General features: G+C 48.4%; 1 protein-coding gene across 1 annotated transcript; it reads left to right on the forward strand.

Moving 5' to 3' along the window:
• Positions 1–356: 356 nt before the first annotated feature.
• neff1 (neuronal intermediate filament family member 1) lies at positions 357–7,305 on the forward strand (the record flags this gene model as incomplete). Its single annotated transcript, XM_084339626.1, has 4 exons — positions 357–1,115; positions 4,882–5,199; positions 6,268–6,392; positions 6,933–7,305. The coding sequence occupies 4 exons, from the start codon at positions 357–359 to the stop codon at positions 7,303–7,305; spliced, it is 1,575 nt and encodes a 524-aa protein (XP_084195752.1).
• Between the last annotated feature and the right edge of the window lie 9,142 nt (positions 7,306–16,447).

Raw genomic sequence — 16,447 nt, forward strand, 5'->3', positions numbered from 1 at the left:
TTGTTCTCGCTATTTAAATATTCCAAATTGGCTGAGGACGCTTCCCTCCTCCCGACCCACACAAGGCGAAAGACGAGCTGCATGCGTGAATTCGTGTTCCCCTGAGAGTGGAGCTTTTTTGCAGAAGCTTGCAGGTTTCCCCATCTCCCGTTGCCCCTGCGTCAAATGATGCTCCGGCCGGCATCACTATAAAAGCACCTGTCGTCGTTCCGATCACTCGCATCTCACTTTTCTCTCCCACACTCCCAAACTCACACCGCAGCAGCACTCTCACGCACTCGGACAGAGCGGTGAGAAGAACGGACGCCATCAAGGCAAAAGGTCACCATATTTCCACCTCTCTTCACTTTGCAAACATGAGTTACTCCGGCGGCGACATGTACTCCAGCAGTTCCTATCGGAAGATCTTTGGAGATGCCCCGAGGTCCACCCGCTTGTCTATGGGCAGCAGCCCCTCTCGCCCCTCCGCCGGATACCGCTCCTCCAGCCGCCGCGCCTATGCCTCCCCATCCTCCTCCTCCATGCAGGGCGCATCCTCCGGGTACCGCAAGGCGGGCGCCGGACGCTGCTTCTCCTCCTCCATCATGCTGCCCGACTCCATGGACCTGACCCAGTCCACCGCCGTCACCAACGAGTTCAAGATCATCCGCACCAACGAGAAAGAGCAGCTGCAGGGCCTCAACGACCGCTTCGTGTCCTTCATCGACAAAGTGCACCACCTCGAGCAGCAGAACAAGGTGCTCGAGGCCGAGGTCGCGCTGCTGCGCCAGCGCCACAACGAGCCCTCTCGCCTCCACGACCTGTACGAGCAGGAGATCCGCGAGCTGCGTGCGCGCGTCGAGGAGCTGACCCACGAGAAGAGCCAGATGCACCTGGACTGCGTGCAGATGAACGAGACGCTGGACCAGGTGAGGGAGAAGCTGGACGAGGAGGCGAGACTCCGCGAGGAGGCCGAGGGCACCCTGAAGGCCTACCGCAAGGACGTGGACGACGCCACGCTGTCGCGCCTGGAGCTGGAGAAGAAAGTCGAGGCGCTGCTGGACGAGATCGCCTTCCTCAGGAAAGTGCACGAGGAGGAACTGGTGGAGCTTACGGCGTCCCTGCAATCCACACAGGTACACGCACTGTCTGTCACGACCATCCATCACAGTATATACAGTACGCACTGTCTGTCACGACCATCCATCACAGTATATACAGTACGCACTGTCTGTCACGACCATCCATCACAGTATATACAGTACGCACTGTCTGTCACGACCATCCATCACACAGTACGCACTGTCTGTCACGACCATCATCACAGTATATACAGTACGCACTGTCTGTCACGACCATCATCACAGTATATACAGTACGCACTGTCTGTCACGACCATCATCACAGTATATACAGTACGCACTGTCTGTCACGACCATCATCACCGTATATACAGTACTGTCTGTCACGACCATCATCACAGTATATACAGTACGCACTGTCTGTCACGACCATCATCACAGTATATACAGTACTGTCTGTCACGACCATCATCACAGTATACAGTACGCACTGTCTGTCACGACCATCATCACAGTATATACAGTACGCACTGTCTGTCATGACCATCATCACAGTATATACAGTACGCACTGTCTGTCACGACCATCATCACAGTATATACAGTACGCACTGTCTGTCACGACCATCATCACAGTATATACAGTACGCACTGTCTGTCACGACCATCATCACAGTATATACAGTACGCACTGTCTGTCACGACCATCATCACAGTATATACAGTACGCACTGTCTGTCACGACCATCATCACAGTATATACAGCACTGTCTGTCACGACCATCATCACAGTATATACAGTACGCACTGTCTGTCACGACCATCATCACAGTTATAACTCTCGTATCCCCCACGCAGCCTGCTTTTATTTACCTTGGAAAGTTGCGTGTGTCCTCCAGTGCTCTTTTTCACAATCTCCCCCTCACAATACTCTCTCAACTATAGTATAATGACCAGTAACACACGCTAATAATGATTATATTTATTGGCAGTCCGCTTCGTGTCTGCTATGTGGGGCCAAATAAGTTATTCGCAACATATGTGCCATTTTGAAAATAGTGAACATTGCGCATTGCGATTAATGACAGCTATGGAAAATTTATGACACTGCAGTTCCGTTTCAGCACCATGGCGCTGCCCCCCCCCCCCCCCCCCCCCCCCTAACAGGCTGCGTCCCGAGCCGACCAGCTAGGACTGACATTGAGTTTTAGAAGTTACAGTTGTAATCGATGTCATTTGATGTTTACAAGCTGTATGATATATTCACTCATTTAGCTTTTGCGCACGCTTAGATGTGTGTGACTGGAGCCTATGTCCAGTGGTGGAAGAAGTACACGATTTCTTTACTTAAAAGTAGGCATACCCATATAGATCAAAGTAAAAGTCCTCCATTCGAAATTCTACTAAAGTAAAAGTTCATAAGTGTAAGTGTTTGATATTGAATGTGAAGTTGACAGGCTTACATTTGTACATTGTACATTATCTTCATAAATAGGTTTTCTATGCAATACTTTCTTCTTCAAAGTACCTATAGTAACTGATGGGTTCAGTTAAATGTAGTGGAGTAAAAAAGTGCAAAGTTCCCTGAAATGAAAATACTCAAGTAAAAGTAAACACAGTACTTGAGTAGAAATACTTTCCACCACTGCCTATAGTCTGTGTGTTCATGTATGCATTAATCTCTGTGTGTGTGGTGTGCGTTTTAGAGAAAGAGAGAGAGAGAGAGAGAGAGAGAGAGAGAGAGAGAGAGCTAGAGAGAGAGAGAAAATGCGGATAATCTAGGGGTGTGGTCTTCTAGGATGGGGGGGGGGGGGGGGGGGGGCAGGATCAGCTGGGTAGCCTAAGGCAGAAAGCCCCACAGGAAGACACACACACACACACACACACACACACACACACACACACACACACACACACACACACACACACACACACACACACACACACACACACACATGCACACGCACACGCGCACGCACGCACACACAACATGTATAGTCCACACTTAAATGCAACTTTAAACAGAAGTCAATGCTGAGAATGTCCATTATTGAGAAAGTCATTCACCAGAGGTTGCTGATGGGTAGATAGATGTCTCCTTCTCTCTTCTGACCTGCGGGACGTCATTATTGCTATGTAAGCTATTGGCAGCTCAACGGCCTGAGCCAGAGGCCTGAGTCAGCACTCCATTCATTAGGCCTCAGCATCCCACTTCACTGGCTGCACCCCAAGCCTCAGAGCTTCTTTTTTTTTTAACCCGTTCACCACCACACTAGTTTCAAGTTTCAAGTTTCTTTAATAGTTGTCATACAGAAGTACAGAATACTTTTATACAAAATGCTTCTTACTGTTACGCTCCAGAGACTGTGCTAGACAAGATAAGTATGAAATAAAATAAAGTAGCATGTAAAAAGAAGTAAAAATAGAGGTCACAGTGTTCAGTATAGACATATGTACAATGTTCGATGCAGACTAGAAGTAACTGAGTTACCATACAATATACAATATACTATGCAATATACTTATATACAATACTATATAGTGCAAAGCAGAAATGGGATGAGAAGGTTATACTTTCACTACCACACTACAGACGGTTAACCGTCTGTAGTGTGGTAGTGAAAGGGTTAACCTTCTGTAGTGTTCAAGTTCAAGTTTCTTTATTAGTTGTCATACAAAAATACAGAATACTTTTACATGAAATGCTTTTTTCTATTTTGCTCCTAAGAGTGTGAGATCATAGGATGCTTGGTTCATACACATACAGCTCATTATAGTAATATTCCACAATTATTACATTTTAGATAGTAATAATGGCACAAAACATAAAATCACCGACATGCGCATTGTTGATACATGCAGAACTATAGCCTTAAGACAACGACAGTGCGGCGGCATTATGCAGAGTGTGTGGAGTGTATAGTGTGTAGTGTGGTGGTGAAAGGGTTAACCCTTTGTCGCATGGCAGTGAAAGGATTAACCTTCTGTATTGTCGCAGTGAAAGGGTTAACCATTTCAGTATGGTAGTGAAAGGGTTAATGCATAATATACATAATATACATTAAATGGACGGCATTTATGTAGCACCTTTTATCCAAATCGCTTTACAATTTATGCCTCACATTCACCCATTCGTTCACACACTGGCAGTGGAGGCAACCATGCATGCGAGGTGCCAACCTGCTCATCGGGAGCAGTTCGTTTTTTTTTGCTCAAGGACACTTCGACAGGCTGCCCGGGAGGAGCGGGAATTGAACTTTGAATCTTATGATTACCAGACGACTGCTCTACCTCCTGAGCCACTGTCGCCTCCGTTTGCACTCCATATTATGTAGTCCAGTATATAGCTTGGAATAGGATTGTTATCAATCCCCCCCCCCCACACACACACACTTTATTATTATTATTATTATTATTATTATTATTATTATTATTATTATTATTATTATTATTATTATTATTATTATTATTATTATTATTATTATTATTATTATTATTATTATTATTGTTGTTATTGTTATTATTATTATTATTATTATTATTATTATTATTATTATTATTATTATTATTATTATTATTATTATTATTATTATTATTATTATTATTATTATTATTATTATTATTATTATTATTATTATTATTATTATTATTATTATTATTATTATTATTATTATTATTATTATTATTTATTTATTTTAATAAGTGAAAGCTAATGTAATGCAGTACATTCAGGTTAGGCTTACCTACACTTTATCTTTAAAGTATTTAGCTGATGCTCTTACCTTCCCCCTCCTGCCCCCCGTGGCCTGCCCTGTACCCAGGTGTCAGTGGAGATGGACATGAGCAAACCAGACCTGGCCGTGGCTCTGAAGGACATCCGCGCTCAGTACGAGACCCTGTCCGCCAAGAACCAGAACCAGGCAGAGGAGTGGTACCGCTCCAAGTTCGCCAGCGTCAACGAGGCGGCCGTCCGCAACCAGGACGCCATGAAGCACTCCAAGGAGGAGCTGAGCGAGTACCGCCGGCAGGTCCAGTCCCGCACCCTGGAGATCGAGGCCCTCCGGGGCCACAACGAGGCCCTGGAGAGGCAGATGGCTGAGATGGAGGATCGCCACGGCAACGAGATGGGAGAGATGCAGGTACACGGTGGACTGGGGGGATGAATGAATGAATGAATGAATGAATGAATGAATGAATGAATGAATGAATGAATGAATGAATGAATGAATGAAAACTTTATTTAACAGATTGCAGAATGGGTACAATACAATACGGCTCAATACACACAATTGTTAAGGGGATGCAGACCAGAGAAAGTCGTTTGTCTTGTTTACATCAGGGTCCCCCATTTTCATTTCATAGTGACATTTATGACGTAACACAACATACATGACATCATGACATTTATGACATAGGGACATACATGACATACAGGTATATAGTACTGTTACATTGTGACATATACGATATACAGTACTGTTACCCAGAGATCCTGACAGAAAATATATACATATGATGCGGAGGAGACTGTACATTAAGAGGGGGTGGGTGGGTGGGAGAAAATATATACATATGATGCGGAGGAGACTGTACATTAGGAGGGGGTGGGTGGGTGGGAGAAAATATATACATATGATGCGGAGGAGACTGTACATTAGGAGGGGGTGGGTGGGTGGGAGAAAATATATACATATGATGCGGAGGAGACTGTACATTAGGAGGGGGTGGGTGGGTGGGAGAAAATATATACATATGATGCGGAGGAGACTGTACATTAGGAGGGGGGGGGGGGTGGGTGGGTGGGAGAAAATATATACATATGATGCGGAGGAGACTGTACATTAGGAGGGGGTGGGTGGGTGGGTGGGAGAAAATATATACATACATGGGGATATGAGTAGCTATGTGTTCTATGCATTCAGTTCTCTGTACTCAGTGCTATACGCTAAGGGTGTGTAGTGGAGCGTATGTGTGGGTTTACGGAGTAGCCTGTACACCCAGGTCTCCTCTCTGGGCACGTCTACACAGTCTACAGTAGCCTATACTCTGCTGCCCACCAACCAGCCTGGTGGCCAGTCGGAAGGGTCAGTGTACCACCATACTGCTGGTTTGTATCACGCATCACGTTGAACATTGTAGATAGAGGTCGTTGGACTGATCTTTCATTGTGTGTGTGTGTGTGTGTGTGTGTGTGTGTGTGTGTACAGGAAACCATCCAGCAGCTGGAGTTAGCTCTGCGCGGCACCAAGGGGGAGATGTCTCGCCACCTGCGTGAGTACCAGGACCTGCTGAACGTCAAGATGGCCCTGGACATCGAGATCGCAGCCTACAGGTTCGTCGCCAACTGTCTTTTCACACTCTTCCTCTTACAGTATGTATTGGATGGAATGGAATAGAGTTTGAATCAGATTTCTTTATCTAAAGTTCTATATAAGTAATTTCTTTATTTTATTGTATTTTTATAGTTGTTCATATGATGCTATTTGTTTGTTTGTCTGTATGTGTGTTACTATTGTGAGCTTGCTTGCTTGCGTTAATACGACAATAACGTTTTGAATCGTGAATCTTGAATATCCCACCCAAAGCATGGCTGTGATGAAGTTATTGAATTTGAAATGTGTGGATTAGCTATTTTTTTTTCCTATTCACCGACAACAAAGGTGAAATCAGATACCTTCTTATGGTTTTTGATATCCTCTAGTTCCTCTATCAAATAGAATGTTCAGTTTAATTCCACAGTGGTGAGATTTGCACTGCTGACTTCATCCCTTTCCCTCCCTCCCTCTCCCTCCCTCCCTCCCTCCCTCCCTCCCTCCCTCCCTCCCTCCCTCCCTCCCTCCCTCCCTCTCTGTCTGTCTGTCTCTCTACGCAGGAAGCTGCTGGAGGGCGAGGAGTGCCGCCTGAGCTCTGTGGGCGGGGCCATGCTCCAGGCGGGCTACCCCGGCTTCTCCTATTCGTCGACTCGCTCCTACGCCCTGGGAGCCTACAGGAAGGCCGCAGCCAAGCCAGAGGAAGAGGAGGAGGATGAGGAGGAGAAGGAGGAAGAGGAGGATGAGAACGAGGAGGAAGGCGAGGAGGGAGAAGATGGAGAGGAGGGAGATGACCAGGAGGATGGAGATGAGGATGAGGATGAGGAAGAGGAGGATGAGAAGCAAAAGGGGAAAGATAATAAGGATGACAAGGATGCCAAGGATGAGAAGGAGAAGAAGAAGGCCGGCGCTACCGGGAAGAGCAGCAAGAACTAAACTGTTTGTGTTAATGTCCTCATCACTATCGTCATTACCATGGTTACAGTCGTTATCATGGTTACCGTCATTATCAACATAATCAACAACATTGACATCATCAACGCCTTTTGCAATCCATTTATTCATAATGATCTCGTCTTCCCCCTTTCATGTCCTCTCTGTCTCACCACACACACACACACGCACACACACACGCACACACACACACGCACACACACACACACACACACACACCGCACCCTCTCTGTTTTCCTGGGCTGTTTTTGAATGGGATTTAGCATTCAAAACCTAACAGTCAAAAAGAGACACAGAGCAATGCACTGTAGATGGACTGCCCTGACAGAAGAGCTTCTTCCAGTGATATATCCTGGGTAGGGTGCTCAAGAGCCTCTCTCGTGGCTTTACATCTTCAGTGCGTGCAGAGTGAAAGACATTGAAGCTAGCGTGCCAGCGAGGGTGACGTCAGATTAAGAAGTGGCAGCAAACGTGCCACTGATGATCGATTCGCGGAAACATTTAGTATCCTTAAAAGTAACAATTCTGGTAGCGCACAGATTTCTAGACAAATGCACAGATCTGGAGCCAACTTTACCGGTCCAACTTTTATGGTGCTATTTGATTCCTACATATAAAAGTTGGGAAAGTGCTGGAACAGGGATTTCATCCCTGGAATACGTTCAATCGACCTCTTGCTGAATCCTTCTTGTGAAAGTACTTACCGCAAATCAATTGACACACAATCCTGAATACTTGACACGTCTCTCTTTCCTTCACGAGAGACAGAATCTTCTGAACCCGCGCGGCTATAACTTCACTCCCCTCTCTCTCTCTCTCTCTCTCTCCAGCACGACAAAAGGAAATGTAAACATTGAGCCAAATCATTCACTCCACCCACCGCCCACTTTGTCTTTTTGTCACTGCAATGTCATAGCACGGCAAGAATGGCAACTTGGAATTCAGAAACAATGTATATAAAAAGTGAATATGTGCAGGGAGAGGTCTATTTTCAGTGGTGGGTAGGGGAGGAGTGCGTTATTACAACAGCTCCTCTGAGGGAGGTGCACCTTTGGGAATGAAAAGAAACGTAGAGTTTAAATGCTGCTATAAAAAATCATGTATGATATTATTTTTTGAAGTATAAATGCCCCCCTCGATCGGTTCATTTGTCAATGAGTCACAGCATAATCCCAAACTAACCCGCTTGTGTGTCCCAATAGTTATGATCAGTCGACACCTCTCACTAACCCCTATAGCGAAGGAAGACGACCTTGTCTGTAGTCATTTTGTAGCCTTTATAGTTCTGTCTAACCTCAACGTCTGGTAGTCTGCCTGCTGTTTGCAGGGAAGAGGCTGAGAACGGTAGCGTCAGCTGGTGGTGACAGTGACGGCCCTCCACTGGGACTGCAGGTGGCAGCGCCAGGCGGGACACACGCCACTGGGGTCATGGTTACATGGTACGGCGTCGCATATATAAGGCAAAGAGTGATATAAGGGCTATTATCACCATAACACCCCCCTCTCTCTCTTTCCAAACCCCCCCCGCCACCCTCACCATCAACCCGCCACTCTACAGTCTGAGAGGGACAGGTGTGTAATTGGGAAGGTTTAGGTGCAATAGAATGCCATGGGGAGGGAAGAATCTGAGACACACTTGGCACTGTGAGAGTAGGGTATAGGGTGGAGGCAACTTAAATTGTGTTTACAAAACGTAGCTGTAAAAAAAAAGCGAACAGGCTGTTTTTCCTAAGCATTTGGCCAATGAACTCTAGGATCCAACAGTAAAATGACCTGTTCTTCTCGAGGTATGTTTTGTAAACGTGTTGAGAAAAGGAATGAAAAGAGTATATAGATGGACAATTCCAATCAAAACAAGATGTCAGAGACTTGGAGCTCACTGTGGAAGGCTTTGATCTTTCATTTTATACATTGTTCCCCCAACCCCCACCCCTCCCACCCATGACTTTATTGACAAATGAATTGATTGACAGGCATGAATGCATGGCCTGAGTCTTGGTGCTTGAATATCTGGGGATGGGATAGATTATTTTGCTTGTTGAGTGCTCGTATGTGCTGCTATCTCATGCAGTGATGTTCCTCCCGAAGCCAAATAAAGCCATTTATTAACCAAACACTCACCTCCTTGTGTCTTCAATTATATTCATAAGTGCATGTAGCCTCCTGTATACTGTGGCCTTGACATTAACCCTTTCACTACCACACTACAGACGGTCTTGTGTCAGTGAAAGGGTTAACCTGTATTGTTGCAGTGAAAGGGTTAACCCTTTGGTAGTGTGGTAGTGAAAGGGTTAGGAAAAAATGAAATGGCAAGAAATGAAAATGGTATTTCCCCTTACATTCCATCATGTTTTGGTTACTAACATCACGTTTGTGACCAAATCATTATGGAAATACCATTGGTATCATGGTTTAAATTGGATTTATTTGGATTAAAATGGTAGCCTAACATGGCAAAATATGACACAGTGCCATTGTAAATTATTTATACAATGGCAAAACTGAAATTGTCATCTAACTACTTGCTGTCAGGGCTATTATGTGACAAGAAATTCAGTCCTTCACAATATTTATTTTGTCATGTCCAGTATACCTAATGACATTGCGTAAACATAACACTCTGTAATTCTATAATTCTAATGTAGAATAACGTCACTACTAATTAGTGTATTGCACATGGAATTACAGTATTCACAGCAGCAACAAATTATGCTATTCAACAATGTAATGACAGGGATTAGGATGAAGATGGTTATGACAAGGATGAATATAAACACTGACACGGACAGAGAGTTAAAGCTACCATCCGTGATTTATTTGACCACTTGTGAGGTAGCCCTGCCAAAGGGTCTAGGAGGGTGGTAGGAGGCAGACTCAAGAGGCAAAATTGAGGTCCAATAGTGAACATTTATTTGCAAAAAGTGAATATCTTTACAGATGTGAAAAACTTTTAAAAAAAATACAAAAAGAAAATCAACAATACCAACTGAGTCACGTGACTAAGTTACCCTGGACCTCCACGAGTTGCTGCGCCAAAAGAAGTACAACAGGGCTCTATGGAGAAACCATGGCACTCCCCCCGGACTAAAAGTAGTTTCAAATGAAAACGGCTGGATGTCATTTAGCCAAATCAGCATGGCTGTGAGTGTGAGTCTTTCACCTTTTACATAACTTAAATTCATCATGTATTTATTTCTTTTCTTTTCTTTTTGAGACATGCGAGAAACATTCTACAATAAGCTTTTTCTGACTGAACTAACATTGTTTTAACTATGGTTCAAATCAGGACTCGGACCTCATCATAGCACAGAAATGGCCCTTATAAGAGTTGTCAAATACCTCAATACCACTCAAATACCATGTCTGTTCTTTTACTGTTGGATTTCTCTGCTGCTTTTGACACAGTAGATCACCTGTTTCTGTTGAGACAGACTTGAGAAATGGGTAGGAATGTCAGGCCCGGGTTTCATCTGGTTCAAGACATATCTGTTAGAGAGTGATAAGGTCCCTGTGGGGTGCCGCAGGGTCCTATCTTCGGTCCTCTCCTGTTTAATGTTTACATATTACGCAGTATCATGATGAAATGGATGATACTATGCAGCTCTCTATATATAATAATATCACTTTCCTCTGATCTTGGTCCTGTTGACTCCCTGATTAATTGACCTATCTCAAAACCCGCCCTCTTTTCTGATCTTCCAATCGCAACTGTTGCTGTCGAGGGAAGCAACAGTTGTGATTGGATAATCAAGAAAAGAGGGCGGGTGTGAGATTTGCATTGCATAAATGATTGGATGTGCCACAACTATTTGCAGCTAAATAAGATAAAACTGAAATCATCATTGGATGACCTTGATGTTCTGTCCCTTAAGTAAGGAACCTTGGAGTTATCTTAGACACTGACCTTCATTTTAACAGCCATATTAATAGTATCGAAGAATATTGGTAAAATAAGAGGCCAAACATCAAAAGCTGATCTTGAGAAATGTGTGTACATGCATTTGTTACCAAATGCTGTCATTTGGACTAATGCAATTGTCTTTTCTCCTCTGGGCTTCCCAAAAAAGCTGTGAGATTAGATAGCTCCAGCTCATCCAGAAGGCTGCAGTCTGACCACATCTCACCTGTTATTTGATCTCTCCGTTGGCTCCTTGTGTCTGCTAGAATTGATTTTAAGATGCTGTTACTTGTTTTTATAGCACTGAATGTCCTGCACCCTCAATACATTTCAGACCTTTTTTGTTGTCCTCTGCATTTAACCCATCCCAACTATTTAGTAGCTGTGGACAGCCATGGTCCGATGTCCAGGGACCAACTCTAGCCGCAATGTACGTATATACCTAGCATGCGTGTCTTTATGATATGGGAAGAAACCCACGCAAACACGGGAGACACTGTGAGGCAACAGTGCCAAACCACTGTGCCACGGGGATGCCATACCTTCTGAAATACCACTAAGGCAGAGATGGTGGGCACAATAGGTTTCCCAGTGTATGAATTATACAAATAAAGTATGACTTGTGTTATGGTTTGTAACCGACCTCAAACGCAACGGCACAGACAGGAAGTTCAGAGTTAGCCAAAAGCTAGGGCGTATTTATTTACAGAGTCAAAAGATGGATAAGGTACAGTAATCAAACAAACGGGGAGACTGCCTCCGGCAGAGTCATCAGCCGCTCTGCAGAATCCTCCTGGCGACAGTGGTGGGAATTTGGCATATGATGTTGTAGCGGCTCTGCAGATACTCCCAGATACTCCTCGAGGTGGGAAACGGAGAAAGAGAGAGGTATCAGTGTTCTCCCCAACACACAATTAGCAGAGTCAGTGCAAACAAAAGATGTCTTCAGTGCTTCTTCTATAACACACAATCCGGCTGAGTCCAGTGCAAACAAAATTATATCTTCAGTGCTTCTTCAATAACACACAATCAGAATTATCCAGAGCAAACAAAATGATCTCTTCAGTGTTTCTTCAATAACACACAATCCGAACTATCCAGAGCAAACAAAATGATATCTTCTGTGTTTCTTCAATAACACACAATCCAAATTATCCAGAGGGGTTTGGTTCCACTCACCCAAGTGCAACGCGTAACGGGTAACAAGGCGCAGCTCCAAACAGTTCTCCACAGAAAGGTCCTGGAGAGAATATAGACCAGGAAACAGCAACGGGAAAAAAAGCAGGCAAAGCAGTTGTATTCCAGAACGACCCGACAACGATAGCAAGAAGGTCTGTGTATATAAAGCCTTCAGGGGCGCTAATTACAAACTGTGACAGCTGCGTGATGAGATCGATACTTGCTCCAAAAGCGTGTAGCGGGGAATGCACCAATCAACACGGCACCTTAATGGAATGGAGCGCGTGGCGGGGAATGCATCAATCAACATAGTACCTTAAAGGAACGGAGCGTGTGGCGGGGAACGGACCAAACCTCACAGTACCCCCCCCTCCACGGGAGCCACCCGGCGACCAGCCCGACCCGGCTCGCCCGGATGGGCACGATGGAAGTCGGTGATCAGGCCGGGATCCACGATGAGCTGGCGGGAGACCCAGCTCCGTTCCTCCGGGCCGTACCCCTCCCAGTCCACCAGGTACTGGAACCCCCGACCCCGCCGTCGAACGCCCATCAACCGGCGGACCTGCCACTGGGGGTGACCGTCCACCATCTCGGGAGGAGGTGGTTCCGGAGCAGGAGGCATCAGGGGACTGAGAGAGACAGGCTTAACCCGGGACACATGGAAAATGGGGTGAATGTGCATGGACGCAGGAAGCTTAAGACTCACCGCCGCCGGACTGAGTACCTTCAGAACCTCAAAAGGACCGACGAACCGGGGGTTAAGCTTCTTGGCCGAGGACCGAAGTGGAAGGTCCCTCGCGAAAAGCCACACCCTCTGCCCAGGGTGGTACGTCGGCGCAGGGACCCGGCGCCGGTCAGCCCCACGACTGGCGCGCTCCGATGACCGGAGCAGCGCAGTCCTGGTGATCTCCCAGACCCGACGGCACCGGTTGAGGTGGTCCTGTACGGAGGGAACTGCCACCTCCGACTCCTGTGCAGGGAAAAGAGGGGGTTGGTAGCCCAGGGATACCTCAAAGGGTGAGAGGCCGGTGGCGGAACTGACCATGGAGTTGATGGAGTACTCGACCCAGGGAAGGAAACGGCTCCAAGAAGCGGGTTTCTCGGCAGCCACACACCGAAGAGCAGACTCCACACTCTGGTTCATCCTCTCCGTTTGTCCGTTAGTCTGGGGATGATAACCAGAGGAAAGACTGACCGTTGCCCCCAATCCCTTGCAAAAAGCCCGCCATACCTGGGAAGTGAACTGGGGCCCCCGGTCCGAGACGACGTCCTGGGGAAAACCATGGAGGCGAAACACGTGGCGTGTCAGGAGGTCCGCCGTCTCGGGCGCCGAGGGAAGCTTGGGAAGGGCCACGAGGTGAACCCCCTTGCTGAACCGATCCACCACGGTCAGTAGGCACATGTTCCCCTGGGAAGAAGGAAGACCCGTGACGAAGTCCAACGCCACATGGGACCAAGGACGGCTCGGAATGGGAAGCGGCTGCAATAGCCCGGAGGGTGCCTGGTGGGAGGCCTTGCTGCGGGCGCAGACTGCGCAGGCCAGTACGAACTCCTTGACGTCGTTCCTCATGGTGGGCCACCAGAATCGACGAGCCAGGAAGGAGAACGTGCGATGAACGCCCGGGTGGCAGGCGAACCGGCTGGTATGGCCCCACTGGAGGACCCGTGACCGGACCGAGTCGGGGACGAAGAGACGATGAACCGGTACATTGCCTGGAGCGCGATGGAAGCGTAGGGCACGCCTTACCACCCCCTCGATGCCCAAGGTGACTACTCCTACCACCCTGGCCTCTGGGAGGATGGGAGTCGGGTCCTCAGTGGTTGGAGCCCCCTTGGAGTGTAACCGGGACAGGGAGTCGGCCTTCGTGTTGCGGGAACCAGGGCGAAACGTCAGCGAGAAGTCGAACCGACTGAGGAAGCTGGCCCATCTTGCCTGCCGGCCATTGAGGCGCTTGGAAGCACGGATGTACGTCAGGTTCTTGTGGTCCGTCCAAATGGTAAATGGCTCCTCGGCCCCCTCTAGCCAATGCAATCCACTCCTCCAAGGCAGCCACAACCGCCAGCAGCTCCCGATTGCCGATGTCATAGTTCCTCTCGGCAGGGAGGAAACGACGCGAGTAGAAGGCGCACGGATGTACCTTCTGGTCCGTTGCCGACCGCTGGGATAAGATAGCTCCTAGTCCAGTATCCGAGGCGTCCACCTCTACGATGAACTGTCTCTTGGGGTCTGGATGGAGCAAGATCGGGGTGGAAGTGAACCTCTTCTTGAGGGAGCGGAACGCAGCACACGCCGCTGGGGACCAGTCGAACGGCAGGGCGGGAGAGGTCAGCCTGGTAAGCGGTTCCGCCACTTGACTGTAGTTCCGGATGAATCTTCGGTAGAAGTTGGCGAACCCGAGGAAGCTCTGTAACTCCTTCCGAGAGGTGGGTTCCGGCCACTCCTCCACGGCCCGGATCTTGCGAGGGTCAGCTCGGGTCAAGCCTCTCTCCACGATGAAGCCCAGGTAATCGACGGAGTCGGAGTGGAATTGGCACTTCTCTGCCTTGACGAAGAGCCGATTGTGGAGGAGGCGCTCCAGCACACGGCGGACATGCTGGATGTGTTCCTCGAGGGTCTTGGAGAAAATGAGGATGTTGTCTAGGTATACTACCACAAACTCCTCCAGCATGTCACGAAGGACGTCGTTCATGAGCGCCTGGAATACCGCCGGAGCGTTGGTGAGGCCGAACGGCATTACCAGGTACTCGTAGTGGCCCCTGGGAGTCTTGAAGGCGGTCTTCCACTCATCGCCCTCTCGGATACGGACTAGATGGTAGGCACTCCGGAGGTCCAGCTTGGTAAAGACGGTAGCCTGGGTGAGAGGCTCGAAGGTGGAGTTCATGAGAGGAAGAGGGTACTTGTTCTTAATGGTGATCTCGTTGAGCTGGCGATAGTCGATGCAGGGTCGAAGGTCTCCGTCCTTCTTCCCAACAAAGAAGAAACCGGCCGCCACAGGAGAGGAGGAAGGCCGAATGAGTCCTGCTTCCAAGGACTCAGAGATATATTGATCCATCGCTGCCTTCTCAGGAACGGTCAGACTGTAGAGGCGGCTGCCGGGAAGGGGAGCCCCTGAGCGGAGGTCGATGGCACAGTCGTAAGGCCGGTGAGGCGGAAGGGCCTGAGCCCTGGACTTACTGAAAACCTCCTCGAGGTCGTGGTACTCGGGGGGTATGGTCGAGAGGTCCGGAGGCGGCTCACAAACGGATCTCCGGGGTGAGGGACAGGACGCCGCCTGAAGACACTGGGCATGACAGGAGGAGCTCCACCCCCTGATGGTACCGGAGGACCAGGCGATGTGGGGCTCGTGCAGCGCGAGCCAGGGCCGGCCCAGGACTACTGGGACAAGAGGGGATCTGGTGATAAAAAACTGGAGTCTCTCAACGTGGTTACCAGCAATGGTGAGCAGGACAGGACAGGTGCGTTGAGTGATGTCAGCCAGGCGGTGTTGGTCCAATGCGAACACCTCCAATGGCCTCACGAGGTCCTCTAGTGGAATGTTGGCCCGGGTAGCAAACTCGAAGTCTAGGAAACTCTCGTCAGCACCCGAGTCAATGAGTGCCTCCACCGTGGCCCGTTGGTCCGCCCAGGCCAGGGTGACGCTCATCAGACGGCTAGGTGGTGCACGGCTCTGGGAACGAGAAAAACAGCTCACCAGGATCTCCCGGGGTCCCGGCGAGCCTGGTCTTTTGGCCGGGTGGGGCAGTTGGCGATACGGTGTCCCTCCCGACCGCAGTAGAGGCAAAGGCCGGACCTGAACCTCGCCTCCCGTTCAGCTTGGCTAAGATGTGAACGTCCCAGCTGCATGGGTTCCTCCCCGGGCACCGAACGGGAGGGGAAGGAACCACCAGTCGTGTTGGGAGCAGGGCGGACCGCAGTACCGTCACGAGTACGGGGGGTCTGGGGAACCTCTGGAGGTCCCTGTCGGGTTCTCTCACGTCTTCTCTCCTGGAGGCGTCCGTCGATGCGAATGGCGAGGCTGAATAGGTCCTCGAGGGACTCAGGTTCCT

This window comes from Notolepis coatsorum, assembly GCF_963971535.1.
Source record: "Notolepis coatsorum genome assembly, contig: SCAFFOLD_546, whole genome shotgun sequence".
NCBI lineage: Eukaryota > Metazoa > Chordata > Actinopteri > Aulopiformes > Paralepididae > Notolepis > Notolepis coatsorum.